General features: G+C 35.8%; 1 protein-coding gene across 1 annotated transcript; it reads right to left on the bottom strand.

The window, feature by feature from the left end:
• Nucleotides 1-3,492: 3,492 nt before the first annotated feature.
• Nucleotides 3,493-9,025, bottom strand: LOC134718986 (zinc finger protein 226-like). Its single transcript, XM_063581874.1, has 2 exons — nt 8,926-9,025; nt 3,493-6,433 (listed from the first exon to the last, which is right to left on the bottom strand). The coding sequence occupies exon 2, from the start codon at nt 6,409-6,411 to the stop codon at nt 5,137-5,139; it is 1,275 nt and encodes a 424-aa protein (XP_063437944.1). The 5' UTR covers nt 6,412-6,433; nt 8,926-9,025; the 3' UTR covers nt 3,493-5,136.
• Nucleotides 9,026-17,061: the final 8,036 nt, after the last annotated feature.

Raw genomic sequence — 17,061 nt, 5'->3', positions numbered from 1 at the left:
TAATGTTCAATTCTCTCTCATTATAAGTAATAGGATAACCATATTTGGTATGTGCGTACCTTGCAAGGTCCTCGTGTCCGTCAGTCAGTTTTTACTTGACCTTGACCTCATTTCATGGATCTGTAAACAAGGTCAAGTTTTGGTGGTCAAGTTCATTTCTCAGATACTATAAGCAATATGTCTTGTATATTCAGTGTATGAAAGGACTGTAAGATGTACATGTCCAACTGGCAGGTGTCATCTGACCTTGACCTCATTTTCATGGTTCAGTGGTTATAGTTAAGTTTTTGTGTGTTGATTTTTTCTTCTTATACTGTATGCAATGGGTCTACTATATATAGTGTATGGAATGATTGTAAGGTATACATGTCTAGCTGGCAGTGTCATCTGACCTTGACCTCATTTTCACGGTTCAGTTATCAAAGTTAACTTTTTGAGTTTTGGTATTTTTTTCTAATACTATATGCAATAGGTCAACTATATATGGTGTATGGAAGTGTTTTATGATCTTTATGTCAGTCACGTAGATTTTATTGGATTTCGACCTCATTTTCACGGTTCATTGCTCCATGTTAAGTTTTTGTATTTTAGTCTGTTTTTCTTAAACGATAAGCAATAGGTAAACTACATTTGCTGTGTGGAAGAATACGTAGCTGTACATATATATATGCCAGCCTGCCATGGTTTATCTGACATTGACCTATTTTCATGGTTCAGTGGTCAATGTTTAGTTTTCATGGTTTATGTAAGTTTATATGACAGTTGTAAGTAATAAAGCTTTATATTTAGGACTATCAATACAATATCAATGACAAGTAAAGAAGGCAAGACAAGTCATGTCAGCGTGTGTACTCTTATTAACTCTTGTGGAGAGTTGTCTCATTGCCAATCATACCACATCTTCTTTTTTTATATTAAACAATAGTACATAAAACGCAGGTGCTGCAAAGAAAACTGGAAACACAAATTACCAAAGAAAAAAGCTGGGGTGATCTCAGGTGATACAGAAGTTTTATCAGATCCTGCTGCAAATGTGGTACCCGTCGTGTTACTAATGTTAATAAACACCCGTCGTGTTACTAATGTTAATTCACATTCAGGTGAAAAGGGAATGGGATTGTAGTTACTACAAATGTTAGTACACACCCGTTAATAAGTCTTTATTGAATTAGTAGGTCACATTCGGGGTAAAACCTAAGGGGATGGGATTGTAGTTACAAAATTTGGAACATACCGGGGTATCCGCTATCATCTGTGAAATGGCATTCGTAAACTTTACGAAGGGATTATTTCAACTTCACCACTCGGAACTCCTAGTTTAAAAGTTTCTTTAAAGGCAGTATTACAATGTGAGTGCTCAGAAAAAATAAATGTGTCCCCAGTACACGGATGCCCCACTCGCACTATCATTTTCTATGTTCAGTGGACCGTGAAATTGGTGTCAAAACTCTTATTTGGCATTAAAATTAGAAAGATCATATCATAAGGAACATGTTTACTAAGTTTCAAGTTGACTGGACTTCAACTTCATCAAAACCTACCTTGACCAAAAACTTTAACCTGAAGCGGGATAAACGGACGCACGGAGGAACGAACAGACAGACGGACGAACGGATGTACAGACCAGAAAACAAAATGCCCCTCTACTATCGTAGGTAGGGCATAAAAACCACAGGCGCTTGGGTCTATGATACAGATTTTTTTTTAATTTTTTTTTTTTTATTAAAATATTCAATTTTCTATATTTATAATACATATCCATCACTTCTGTGCATGTCTCACCTAGTTTCGAGTGATTTAAACGACCCAGAGAAAATACCAAATACTAAGAAACAAAAAGGCAACTAACTCGACGCCATTTTTCTGCTATCTATAAATAAATAGTTTGACCTACCTGGATTCCCCAACGATTTCTCTGGGAAAACGTGCCTTCCTTGCCGTCAGATCGCACACATCGTTGATATTTATCAAACTGGTATTGCTCGTAACATTTTTAGTCCATATCCAGCATATAATAAAGAGATTTTAACTATTTTGACTAATTTCAAATTTACGTGCCCGGAAGTTGACTGTTTTTCCCGAACTTTTGTTAAAGGGAAGTAATATTTTCCCGGACTTTTTCGGAACATCTCTACAAGTACGTAGGAAAATAACAAAGTGATACGATGATTTCCGAACATTTACCAAATAGGCGCAAATTTCCAATTGCCGGAAAAGAATCTTCATATTCAGTCTGAAATGATGACAATTCAATCAAAGGAAGTTACTCATAAAAACGTTGATTCATGATAATTAATGGATATACAAATACTCACACAAAATTGACTTATGAGAGGAATTAAAAAAAAAATAAGCCATTGACCATTTGATCTGATATTTTTATTTATTTGGTGGAAAGGGGGGGGGGGCAAGGAAATTAACTAATATTTTCTTTCCACGAAAATGTTATTGACTTTGTCTTAATTATTACAAAACATGGGTCATGTTAACTGAAGTGAAAAAAGGGGGGGGGGGACAAAATTTCCAAATTTTGTAGTTCCCCTTTCTAACATAAAATCGAAACTGTGTGATTTATGAAAATTTAAAGATTATGACCACTAACAATCAAATTAGAGGCTTGGTTTTGTTCGTTGTTCATCATATCTGTTTGTTAACATATAGTATTAGTTCGGAAGTCATCGTATCACTTTGTTATTTTCCTACGTACTTGTAGAGATGTTCCGAAAAAGTCCGGGAAAATATTACTTCCCTTTAACAAAAGTTCGGGAAAAACAGTCAACTTCCGGGCACGTAAATTTGAAATTAGTCAAAATAGTTAAAATCTCTTTATTATATGCTGGATATGGACTAAAAATGTTACGAGCAATACCAGTTTGATAAATATCAACGATGTGTGCGATCTGACGGCAAGGAAGGCACGTTTTCCCAGAGAAATCGTTGGGGAATCCAGGTAGGTCAAACTATTTATTTATAGATAGCAGAAAAATGGCGTCGAGTTAGTTGCCTTTTTGTTTCTTAGTATTTGGTATTTTCTCTGGGTCGTTTAAATCACTCGAAACTAGGTGAGACATGCACAGAAGTGATAGATATGTATTATAAATATAGAAAATTGAATATTTTAACAAAAAAAAAAAAATTAAAAAAAAATCTGTATCATAGACCCAAGCGCCTGTGATAAAAACCTATAGTTCTTATATTCCTTTTCTTTTCAGTGCATATCGAAGGGTAAATAGTTATCTGGTTACAGCAATACTCCATTAATATTAGGCGAAATGTTCAACAAACTTTAACATACTTCATTCAAATAATGAGTGTACATTTTACAACAAGGGCCTCAGCGGCCGAGTGGCCTAAGTAGTTACTACTGTAATCACTAGCCAATCAACACCGAGGTTGTGAGTTCGGACACTCGACCGTCCAATCTTAATTGACTAGGGTTGTCAGTTTTAATATCGGAAGTCGTTGGTTTTCTCCGGGCACTCCGGCTTCGCACATTGTAAAATGAAATTAACATTACGTCATTGGTTGAAATTCTATTGTTAATCACGTTTAAACCAATCACAATGTTTTGGTGTACGCTTTTGGAATCATTACCCAAAATACATTTGATTTGTCGAATTTGAAGTCAGAACTCAAGTCTGGTAAAGGTCACATGAAATCTTGCGAACTAGTATCTCTTGGATAAGTCAATAATTTATGTCCAAAATTAAAAAAAAAAAAAAAAAACTGAACTCCGAGTAAAATTCAAAACGGAAAGTCCCTAATCAAATGGCAAAACCAAAGGATAAAACACATCAAACGAATGGACAACAACTGTCATATTCCTGACTTGGTACAGTCATTTTCAAAGTTAGTTTACGTCACGCATTCGTCACAACTCGGCTGATTCCGTATTTTAAGGATAGTAGCGGATTCACCCGAGGATTGTCGATTGTTTAAGCACGTTCAAAATCTATATTTAATCATGCCGGTCTATGTCATGTATGTATAGATAAGATTAGATACTTTATTTTCCAATAGTCAAATTAGGCCCCCAGCGGGCAGAATCATATATATACATGATACTACAATTAAATCTGAACAACATACGGTATTTAAAACGACATCATTTTAATATACAGTGAAACCTGTTTAAACCAAACCTCTACTGGACTAAAGGTTTAGTTCGATTTTGGCCGATGTTCGGTTTTATCAGGTTCACAGCGCATACAATTTGACATGACGGTGCTTATGAACTTGTTTGATTTATAAAGAATTTCGGTTTATGCAGGATTCGGGTTAGTCAGGTTTCACTGTATTGTTGAATTAAAAAAGAAGTATTTAAAGAACGACCATGTATTTCGCTTTCAAAAAAGGGGGTAATGGTTTTTGGTCGAGTCTGCGACTTGTGTGGCAGACAACTCGACATAGGGATAGTGACCCATAAAAAAGACTGGATGCTTCATACTTTGTATATATTATACTTAGACGGTATATCACAAGAGTGCACCTTTGGATGACTGTGTAAGTTATTGTTCTGAGTAAACTCTTGTCCATATACGTCACAACTGAGACGGTGTATCACCAGAGTGCACCTTGAGATGACTCTCTAAGTTATTGCTCTGAGTAAACTCTTGTCCATATACGTCACAACTTAGACGGTGTATCACCAGAGTGCACCTTGAGATGACTCTGTAAGTTATTGTTCTGAGTTAACTCTTGTCCATATACGTCACGACTTAGACGGTGTATCACCAGAGTGCACCTTGAGATGACTCTGTAAGTTATTGTTCTGAGTTAACACATGTCCATATACGTCACAACTTAGACGGTGTATCACCAGAGTGCACCTTGAGATGTCTTTGTAAGTTATTGTTCTGAGTAAACTCTTGTCCATATACGTCAAAACTTAGACGGTGTATCACCAGAGTGCACCTTGAGATGACTCTGTAAGTTATTGTTCTGAGTTAACACATGTCCATATACGTCACAACTTAGACGGTGTATCACCAGAGTGCACCTTGAGATGACTCTGTAAGTTATTGTTCTGAGTTAACTCTTGTCCATATACGTCACGACTTAGACGGTGTATCACCAGAGTGCACCTTGAGATGACTCTGTAAGTTATTGTTCTGAGTTAACTCTTGTCCATATACGTCACGACTTAGACGGTGTATCACCAGAGTGCACCTTGAGATGACTCTGTAAGTTACTTTTCTGAGAAAACTTTTGTCCACATACATCACATTTATAGGGTTTATCGCCAGTATGTGTTTTTGTGTGCCTCGATAACGAACCATACCGACTAAATTCTTTACCGCACACATCACATACATGGGGTTTTTCTCCAGTATGTACGGTCATGTGGTTTTGCAAGCTTTTTATCTGCGTAAACGTTTTACTACATATTTTACATGTGTGGGGTTTATAACCGGTATGTGTGTTCATGTGTCTCTTTAAGCGATACGTTCTACCAAACGTCTTTCCACATAAATCACACAAATGACATTCATGACGTTTATTACCCGTATGTATTCTCATGTGTTTCTCAAAGTTCCGGATCTCATTAAACCCTTTACCACACACATCACACGTGTGTAGTTCACCTTCAGTGTGTACTGTCATGTGTATTTGTAAATTTTGAATTCCACTGAAACCTTCACCACACATACCACATTTATAAGGCATGTCTCCAGGATGTATTCCCAGTTGTGTTATTAAGTCATCGCGCTGACTGAAACATTTACTAGTGTGTGTGCCCATGTGTACTTGTAACTTTTTCTGCTTCCTAAAACCCGCGCCACATACATCACATTTAAATTGTGTGACCACATTGTGAGTTTTATTGTGTCTTTTTAACCTGTAATGATCGCCAAAACTTTTACCACACAAACCACATTGATAAAATTTGTCGCTAGAATGTGATCCCATATGTTCCTTTAAATAAGAATGTTCGCGAAATCCTTTACCACATATACCACATGTGTAAGGTTTATCGCCAGTATGAATACGCATATGTCTCTGTAAATCATAAACTCTGCCGAACCCTTTACCACATTCATTACATTTGTAAGGTTTATCTTCAGTATGATTTCTCAAGTGTACCTGTAGGTTATACGGGCTCCAAAACCCTTTACCACATTCATCACATTGAATTGGCTTCGCAATACTATTTGTACAATCATGACTATTCTGTGCCTGTAAGATTCCAGTTTGATCCAATCCATTACTACATACAACATTTTTACCAGAGTTGTCTCCCGTATCCATGGTATCTGAATTCTGATGCATGATGTCTCTGAAAAAAACACTTTTAACGGAGTTGTCTCCCGTATCCATGGTATCTGAATTCTGATGCATGATGTCTCTGAAAAGAACACTTTTACCAAGGTTGTCTCCCGTATCAATGATTGTATTTGAAATCTGATCCATAATAACCCGGTCTGCTCTTTCCCTATTATAAAAAAAAAGAATAGTGATCATGGCGTCTGTATGCTCAGCTAGCTACTTTTTGAAAATAAATTAACATATACTAGGATTTGATTGGAGAATTAAAATTGAGATGAAACGAAGTTAATGTTTATTGACCAATCATATTCCAGTATATATTAACAGTCTGCAACAAACTCCCTACCTGTTGTTTACAAACATCCAAACAAATAGCAAGCAAGTTGATAAAAGGTTTGCTCTGCATGCTTTTATAGAAGAGCTGTAACATGTTTGCTATTCATAATATGATTTGATAGTGTACTTTCTTGTCATTGAAGTACAGACCTTTCTCGTCTCAGGATAGGACATTAAATACTGGAAAGTTAACTATGTGTGTACCAGTTCCGATCATTTCGACCATTAATCATGTTATATTAATTCATGTACGGTTTTAATATGCATATATATATATTACGGATTACAAAAGTGTCGAGGTTTGTGATTGGATAACAACACAGAGATGTCAGTATATATATATTCAGGAAACTGCCGGGGTTTATACGACGTTTTTATCCCCAATTGGAACCTCAAAAACGTCATCATAACACCGGTTACTATGTGACGTAGTCAAAAGCTATCAGACTGTCAGAGGCTCACAGAGGGAAAATAATGACGTGCTTCAGTCAATAATACATTTTTGATACAAAATCATGCAATTTACACTTTTAATTCTTAAATTTAATGTTAAAAGTGTTATTATAAAATATTACATACACGATAAAATTATGTTCACAGCAAATTAGAAAATCCTTCACGTATGCTGAACATATCAGGTTGTGTTTTTCAATATATGTGTTGTCAACAAATACCTGCACTGGAACATAACATTAAGTCAGGGGTAATCCGTAATATATGTGTAATTCAGGTCTCAGAAAGGGTATATACTGTGACATTCCCGGCTTAGGGCTTATATCCCCTTCGCCTTCGGCTCAGGGGATATACACTCTAAGCCGGGAATGTCACAGTATATACCCTGTCTGAGACCTGAATAACATATAATATATTGCACACTAAATTCAATATTGAAATATTGATTATTAATACAAGTTTATTTGCTTTAACAATCTGCAATGTACACGAATTGTATTGCTTAATAATATTCGTAATATAATGTGCAATGTTTACAAAAAACTGCATGCAATAATCCTCTATTTACTAAGCATTAAATTATCAAATATGAAAGTTTACTTAGAAAGGCTGTGGATTTTCTATAAAATAATTAATTACCGTATGTTTAGCATTGAATCAACACAAGGGTACATAATTGATTCGTTAAATTAGGATAAACGTCTTTCAATATTATTTTCGTCACTTCAATGGCTAAATTCTATGTGTTGCTAATAAAATTGAGAATGGAAATGGGGAATGTGTCAAAGAGACAACAACCCGACCAAATAAAAAACAACAGCAGAAGGTCACGAACAGGTCTTCAATGTAGCGAGAAATTCCCGCAACCGGAGGCGTCCTTCAGCTGGCCCCTAAACAAATATAATGCATGTATGTATGTATACATGTACTTCGAGATTCCGGCCGCCAGTGTAGACGCACCCCTTGATTGACTGCAAGGGTACAGCGGGTCCATGTACACTCCCTAAGGATTAATGGAGGTGTGTCCTTTACAATATTACAGTTGTTATCCATTCGTTTGATGTGTTTGGACTTTTGATTTTGCCTTTTGATTTCGGATTTTCCTTTTTGAATTTTCCTCGGAGTTCGGTATTTTTGTGTTTTTACTATTTAACCCACAACCAGAACAATCCCCACCTCAACACCGCCCAAGGGAGCGTGTAGGACACCGGAAAGTCTGATATTATGGTGGAGGAAGCCGAACTACTCGGAGAGAATCACCGAGCATCTCGGCAGGAACATATGACCCGAAGAGATTGATTTCCAGGTCAAGCTGGGAACAACTTTGACCTACCGAGGCCGCCGAAGTATCGAACCTAGTTTAAACACCGGTCTAAATACCAGAGATGTGTGTGGGATGGTGAAAATCACCCTACTGATGTACTGAACATTCGACGTCTGGAGTGAGAATCAAGCTCGGGACCTTCAGCACTGTAGCCATCGTTCTTAACCATTGGACCACGAACCCAGGCTAATCATTGAATTAAAATTGTCATTCTGGCGTTCCATATATATTATATATATTTCTGAAGAATATAATCTAAAAATAGATATTAGTATAAAACAGTTCCTTTTCAGAATAGATTTGATTTCTTTATCTCTTACTTATTACTATATATTCACTTATGATTGTGTAAAAACTCAACCACATTTCTCCATAATTCTTACGTAAGTATATTGGGGTATTTTTTTCAAATTCTTGAAATTGAACAATTAAATTTTATTGTACATTTTCAACCTTTTTATATTTTCTCTTACATTATTTGACCAGTTTTATATTGAGGAACACTGACAATAAAGTTTTTTTTTATAATATAACCGAGTACTCACGTTTTCTTGTTGATAATAACTTAATAAGAAGTATTACTGTACTTCTAATTTCACAGGGAAACTTGCCCGAGAACTCAAAAGTAAATACAAACAACGGGCGACAACCACTAACACAAATATTACATAGATGGAACGCCAGATTAACACTTCTTATAAGAAAGATTGACAATGAGACAACTGTCCAATAGAGACAAAAATGACACAGAAGCAATTATAGGTCACATTTAAAGGCAGTGTATGTGCGTATCCGCATGTGGGGACGCGTAACCAAAATGGCTTTGTAGGCTACGAATATTATATTTATTCCTGTGGAAATTTTAATAGATCCCAGAATATTTCTATTTTTTGGAACTTATATTTATTTACGAAGGAAGATTCAAGGAACTTCTAATCCTAGTCTGTTCCCCGGCCGTTATTGAAATTCTTGACAGTTAATATTTGTATATTCCGAAGGCAAACTGAATGTTTTACGGAGGGGACCAACCTATTCTAATCGCAGATGGCAGTTAGGTCCGCTGCTGTATGCCCTGAGGTTATCGGTGCCCTCAGGTAATCGTTGCAATAGTGCCCATATGCGTAGTAATAACATGATCTAAAAATAGAATAAACTAAAAATACATCATTGTACTTTCTATTTCGACTGACAGTATATGTGCGAAAAATAGGAGAAAACAGGAACACATACAATTTTTTACAATAAGTTACGACAAATAATTCACGAAAAAAATCCAAATATTTGGTTTATTTGTGATCATTGCAACGTGAACAGATTTTTATTTAGTGAAACGTAAATAACTTAAAATAATTAAAAAGAACATACTTTTTGAATGGCGATTTAAACTTTTATAATAATAGTTGTCAAAAACTGGTTTCATTCGGAGTTTAGTATGACGTCCATTATCACTGAACTATTATGCATATTTTTAGGGGCCAGCTTAAGGACACCTACAGCTGCGGGAATTCTCGCTACATTGGAGACCCTTTGGTTGCTTTCGGCTGTTGTTTGCTCTATGGTCGGGTGGTTGTCGCTTTGACATATTCACCATTTCCTTTCTCAATTTTAATAACTATGTTTCTGATCTTACAGTACACACTGTAAGGATTTTATTCACCAGTATTAAAAAAGAGAAACATTGTAGTACGAACAGTAATCTATTTTTTTTTCCATTTGACATTACTTTTAAAGTAACCTAGTTACAAGCACAGGTTATATAGTATATAACTGCTTTTTTAAAATGTTAATTGTCTTAATCAATCTTATTTGAGAGTTGATCTCCAGTGGACTTTTGTACATGGTCAGATAACCTTAGGTCATCTCTAAATTACTGTGTATTTCCTGTATCTCAGATCATATCTATGATTGCTCACATGGTGAGGTTACCTCAGGTCACCTCTGTATGATTGAACATTGTGAGGTTACCTAATATTACCTCTGTATTGCTGTACATGGTGAGGTTACTCTGTATTACTGCACATACTCGTATAACCACACTTTGTATAAACTTTACAAAACACTATTTTTTCAGTTTTCCTCAGGGCACTTCTGCATTTCTATACATGGCCAAGTGCACATGTTAACTAATGTCATTTCTTAACTACTGTATATAAATATGTAACCTCAGAATACCTCTGTATATAAGAATATGTTGAGGTAACCTAAGGTCACAACTTCATGGTCATTGTACCAGCTGCATGTTACCACAGATAAACTTTGCAAAACGCTAATTTTCTACAAACCTCAGGTTACCACAATGGAATGTTCATAACTCCCTTCTTCAGCTTAGTCAGTCCAGATTACATCTATGTTCTTTTTTTTTCACGGACAGGCTACCTCAGGTCATCTGTAAATTACTGTACATGACCAGGTTACCTCAGGTCATCTGTAAATTACTGAACATGACAAGGTTACCTCAGGTCATCTGTAAATTACTATACATGACCAGGTTACCTCAGGGAACCACTGTACTACTTTGCATGGTAAGATAACCTCAGGGAACCATGGTACTACTGTGCATGATCGGGTAACTTCAAGGAACCACTGTTCTACTATGCATGGTCTGGTTACCTCAGGGATCCATTGTACTACTGTGCATGTTCAGGTTACCTCAGGGAACCATTGTACTACTGTGCATTGTCAGGTTTCTCCGGGGAATCATTGCACTACTGTACATGGTCATGTTACCTCAGGGAACCACTGTACTACTGTGGATGGACAGGTTACCTCAGGGAACCACTGTACTACTGTGTATGGTCAGGTTACCTCAGGGAACCATTGTACTACTGTGCATTGTCATGTTACCTCAGGGAACCACTGTACAACTGGGCATGGTCAGATAACCTCAGGAAAACATTGTACTACTGTGCAGGGAACCTTTGTACTCTTGTGCATGGTCAAGTCTCCTCAGGGAATCATTGTTCTACTGTGCATGATCATGGTCCCTCAGGGAATCATTGTACCGCTGTGTATTTTAAGGTTACCTAAGGGAACCATTGAACTACTGTGCATGGTCAGGTTACCTCAGGGAACCAGTGTACTACTGTGCATGATCAGGTTACCTCAGGGAACCACTGTAAAACTGGGCATGGTCAGGTAACCCCAGGGAACCATTATACTAATCTGCAGGGAACCATTGTACTGTGTATGGTCAGGTTTCTTAAGTGAACCATTGTACTACTGTGCATGGTAGATAACCTCAGGGAATCATTGTACTACTGTACATGGTCATGTTACACCAGGTAACCACTATACAACTGGGCATTGTCAGGTAACCTCAGGGAACCATTGTACTATTGTGCATGTTCAAGTCTCCTCAGGGAAACGTTGTTCTACTGTGAATGGTCATGGTACCTCAGGGAACCATTGTTCTGTTGTGTATTGTGAGTTTACCTCAAGGAATCATTGTACTACTGTGCATGGTCAGATTACCTCAGGGAACCATTGTACTTCTGTGCATGGTAGGTAACCTCAGGGAATCATTGTACTACTCTGCATGGTCAGGTTACTTCAGGGAACAATTGTACTACTGTGCATGGTAAGTAATAATGGAATCATTGGACTACCGTGCATGGTCAGGTTTCTTTAGGGAACCATTGTACTACTGTGCATGGTAAGTAACCTCAGAGAACCATTGCACTACTGTGCATGATTATGTTACTTCAGGGAACCATTGAACTACTGTACATGGTCATGTTTCTTTAGGGAACCATTGTACTACTGTGCATGGTAGGTAACCTCAGAGAACCATTGCACTACTGTGCATGATCAGGTTACTTCAGGGAACCATTGTACTACTGTACATGGTCATGTTACCTTAGGGAACCACAGTTCTACTGTGCATGGTAAGTTTACCCCAGGGAACCATTGTACTACTGTGCATGGTCAGGTTTCCCAAGGGAATCATTGTACTACTGTACATGGTCAGGTTTCTGCAGGGAACCATTGTACTTCTTTGCATTGCCAGGTTACCTCAGGGAATCATTACACTACTGTGCATGGTAAGTTTATCTCAGGGAACCATATTACTTCTGTGCATGGTCAGGTTACCTCAGGGAACCATTGTACTACTGTGCATTGTAAGGTTTCATCAGGGAACTATTGCACTACTGTACATGGTCATGTTACCTCAGGGAACCATTGTAATACTGTGCATGGTCAGGTTACTTCAGGGAACAATTGTACTACTGTGCATGGTAAGTAATTAGGGAATTATTGGACTACCGTGCATGGTCAGGTTTCTTTACTGAACCGTTGTACTACTGTGCATGGTAGGTAACCTCAGATAACCATTGCACTACTGTGCATGATCAGGTAACTTCAGGGAACCATTGAACTACTGTACATGGTCATGTTTCTTTAGGGAACCATTGTACTACTGTGCATGGTAGGTAACCTCAGAGAACCATTGCACTACTCTACATGGTCATGTTACCTCAGGGAACCACTGTACTACTGTGCATTGTCATGTTACCTCAGGGAACCATTGTACTACTGTGCATGGTCAAGTTTCCCCAGGGAACCTTTGTACTACTGTACATGGTCAGATTACTTCAGGGAACCATTGTACTTCTGTGCATGGTCAAGTTTCCTTAGGGAACCATTGTACTTCTGTGCATGGTCAGGTTACCTCAGGGAACAATTGCACTTCTGTGCCTGGTCAGATAACTTCGGGAAGAATTGTATTACTGTGCATTGTAGGTTTCCTCAGGGAACCATTGTACAAATGTGCATGGTCAGGTTACCTCAGGGAACCACTGTACAACTGTGCATGGTCACGTTACCTCAGGGAACCACTGTACAACTGTGCATGGTCAGGTTACCTCAGGGAACCACTGTACAACTGTACATGGTCAGTTTATTCATAAAGATAAACACGAATGAGATTTACAGATAATTTAGTAGACTGAATTTTTTTCTGAACTCATTTTTTTCTGTTTGTTTATAGGTTTATGGTGAATGGAAACATAAGTATAGATTTAAAAAAAAATCTTGCATCTTTTGGGGATATCATTCCAGGAAAGTGGAAGGATATCATGTTTACTTGAAGTGGTGAGGTCTAGTAAAAATAGCAAACAGAAAGTAGAAAAAAATGAGTTGACTTCAGGATTGCGTAACGTTTTATTCTTCGTGGCAAGACCCCCTTTTTCAATTAAATCACAATTTCACTTTGGTACATCCATGATATGAACATGATTTTTTTCTAAGATCAGCTGTTTTGCATGTAAGCCTATGGAGCAGTCAATAACAAGACTGCAACCTTATGTTAATTTGATTTGAATCGATTATATTTGTTGTTATTTTTTTAGTTACCTGAGGTAATCCTGTTATGAAAGAATACTTCGTAGATACTTTGCTGGTACATGCATTTATGCTGTAATTACACACTTTCTTAATTTAAAATGTAGGACTTCATAGATTTGTATTGTTTACTGTTTATTGTTCACTTGAGTTAAATGGGTTGTATTTGGTGTTATAATTGGAGTTACCTGAGGTAACCCTGTCATGAATGAATACTTCGTAGATACTTTGCTAGTCTTTACATTAATTGTAATAAACAAACTTATTGATTTTGAATGTAGGACTTCATTGAAGTTATATTGTTTATGGGATATATATGTAAAGTTGATCTCAAATAACTTCAGTTAAGTGGGTTATTTTTGCAATTATATTTGGGGTTACCTCAGGTACCCCTGTTATGAAAGAATGCTTATTAGATAGTTTGCTAGTGTAAACATTTATGTTGTAATCAAACAATTTCTTTATTTTACATGTAGGACTTCACAGATGTAAATTGCTTACGCGATATTTAGAAAATGCGATCTGTCTTAACTCGATTTAAATGGATTATACTTGTAGCTATTTTATGGGTTACCTGAGGTAACCCTGTCATGACAGAATACTTAGTAGATACTTTGTTAGTATATGTATTTATGGTGTAAAAAACCAACTTCTTCATTTTCAATGTAGGAATTCTTTGAAGTTATATTGTTTATGTGATGTAAATGTAAAGGTGATTTGAATTAACTTGAGTTAAATTGGTTGTAATTGCTGTTATTGCATGGGTTACCTCAGGTAACCCTGTTATGGAAAAATATGAGTAAATACTATGCTTGTGTATACATTTGTATTTTAATCACACAATTTCTGAATTTAAAAAATGTAGGACTTCATAGATTTGTATTTTTTATTTGATGTTATTGTTATGGTTACCCGAGGTTATCCTGTCATGTAAGAATACTTTGTAGATAGTTTTCCAGAATATACATTTAAGTTGTAATAAACGATTTACTTTTTTTTTTAATAAATTTGAACTTCATAGATGTGTATTGTTTATATGATATTTAGGAAAGGCAACTTTAGTTAACTTTATTTGAATTTATTATATTTACTGTCATTTTTGGGGTTACCTCAGGTAACCCTGTTATGAAAGAATACTTCGTAGATACTTTGCTGGTATATGCATTGATGTTGTAATTACACAATTTCTTACTTAAAAATGTAGGACTTCATAGATTTGTATTGTTTATGCAATGTATAGATATATGCTACCTGAGTAAACTTGAGTTAAAAGGGTTGTATTTGTTGTTATTATTAGGTTACCTGAGGTAACCCTGTCTCTCAGGTAACCCTGTAATAAATGAATTCTTCTTAGATACTTTGCTAGTCTTTATATTAATTGTAATAAACAAACTTCTTCATTTCAAATGTAGGACTTCATGAAAGTTGTATTGCTTATGTGATGTACATGTAAAGGTGAACTCAGTTAACTTGAGTTAAGTGGGTTATATTTGTAATTATGTCTGGGGTTACCTCAGGTACCCATGTTACGGAGAATGCTTTTGAGATAGTTTGCTAGTGTACACATTTATGTTGTAATCGGACAATTTTTTTATTTTAAATGCAGGACTTCATAGATGTGTATTGTTTATGTGATATTTCTGAAAGGCGTTAACTTGATATGAAAGAATAATACTTGTTTCTATTTCATGGGTTACCTGAGGTAACCCTGTCATGTCAGAATATTTAGTAGATACTTTGCTAGTATATCCATTTATGGTGTAATAAACCAACTTCTTCTTTTTAAATGGAGGAATTCATTAAAGTAATATTCTTTATGTGATGTATATGTAAAGGTGATTTGAACTAACTGGAGATAAATAGGTTGTATTGTTGTTATTGTATTGGTTTCTTCAGGTAACCCTGCTATGAAAGAATTCTTAGTAGATACTTTGCTAGTGTATAGCTTTGCATTGTAACTCCACAATTCTTTAATTTGAAATGTAGGACTTCATAGATTTGTATTGTTTATGTGATGTATATATATTAAAAGGTGACCTCAGTGAACCTGAGTTAGATGGGTTATCTTTGTTGTTATTGTTATGGTTACCTGAGGAAACCCTGTAATGAATGAATCCTTCGTAGAAACTTTGCTAGTGTTTACATTAATTGTAATAAACAATCTTCTTCATTTTAAATGTAGGACTTCATGAAAGTTGTATTGTTTATGTGATGCACATGTAAAGGTGACCTCAGTTTACTTCAGTTAAGTGGCTTATATTTGTAATTGTGTCTGGGGTTACCTCAGGTATCCATGTTATGAAGAATGCTTTTGAGATAGTTTGCTAGTGTAAACATTTATGTTGTAATCGGAAAACTTCTTTAATTTAAATATAGGACTTCATAGATGTGTATTGTTTATGTGATATTTCTGAAAGGCGACTTAAGTTTACTTGATATAAATGGATAATACTTATTTCTATTTCATGGGTTACCTGAGGTAACCCTGTCATGACAGAATATTTAGTTGATACTTTGCTAGTATATACATTTATGGTGTAATAAATCATCTTCTTTATTTTTACTTTAGGAATTCTTTAAAGTTATATTCTTTATGTGATGTATATATAAAGGTGATCTGAATTAACTTGAGTTAAATAGGCTGTATTGTTGTTTTTGTATTGGTTACCTCAGGTAACCTTGCTATGAAAGAATTCTTAGTATATTCTTTGTAAGTGTATACATTCATATTCTAATTACACAATTTCTTAATTCAAAAATGTAGGACTTCATAGATTTGTATTGTTTATGTGATGCATATATATTAAAAGGTGATACCTGAGTTAAATTTAGTTATATTGGTTGTATTTGTTGTGATTATTGGGTTACCTGAGGTAACCCTGTAATAAATGAATTCTTTGTAGATACTTTGCTAGTGTTTGAATTAATTGTAATAAACAAACTTCTTTATTTCAAATGTAGGACTTCATGAAACTTGTATTGTTATGTGATGCACATGTTAAGGTGACCTCAGTTAACTTCAGTTAGGTGGGTTAAATTTGTAATTATGTCTTGGGTTACATCAGGTACCCATGTTATGAAGAATGCTTTTGAGATAGTTTGCTAGTGTAAACATTTATGTTGTAATCGGACAATTTCTTTATTTTAAATGTAGGACTTCATAGATGTGTATTGTTTATGTGATATTTCTGAAAGGCGACTCAAGTTTACTTGATATGAATGAATAATACTTGTTTCTATTTCATGGGTTACCTGAGGTAACCCTGTCATGACAGAATATTCAGTAGATATTTTGCTAGTATATCCATTTATGGTGTAATAAACCAACTTCTTCATTTTTA

The sequence above is a fragment of the Mytilus trossulus genome, chromosome 5 (genome assembly GCF_036588685.1).
Source record: "Mytilus trossulus isolate FHL-02 chromosome 5, PNRI_Mtr1.1.1.hap1, whole genome shotgun sequence".
Lineage (NCBI taxonomy): Eukaryota > Metazoa > Mollusca > Bivalvia > Mytilida > Mytilidae > Mytilus > Mytilus trossulus.
This window is presented reverse-complemented; position numbering and strand designations above follow the sequence as displayed.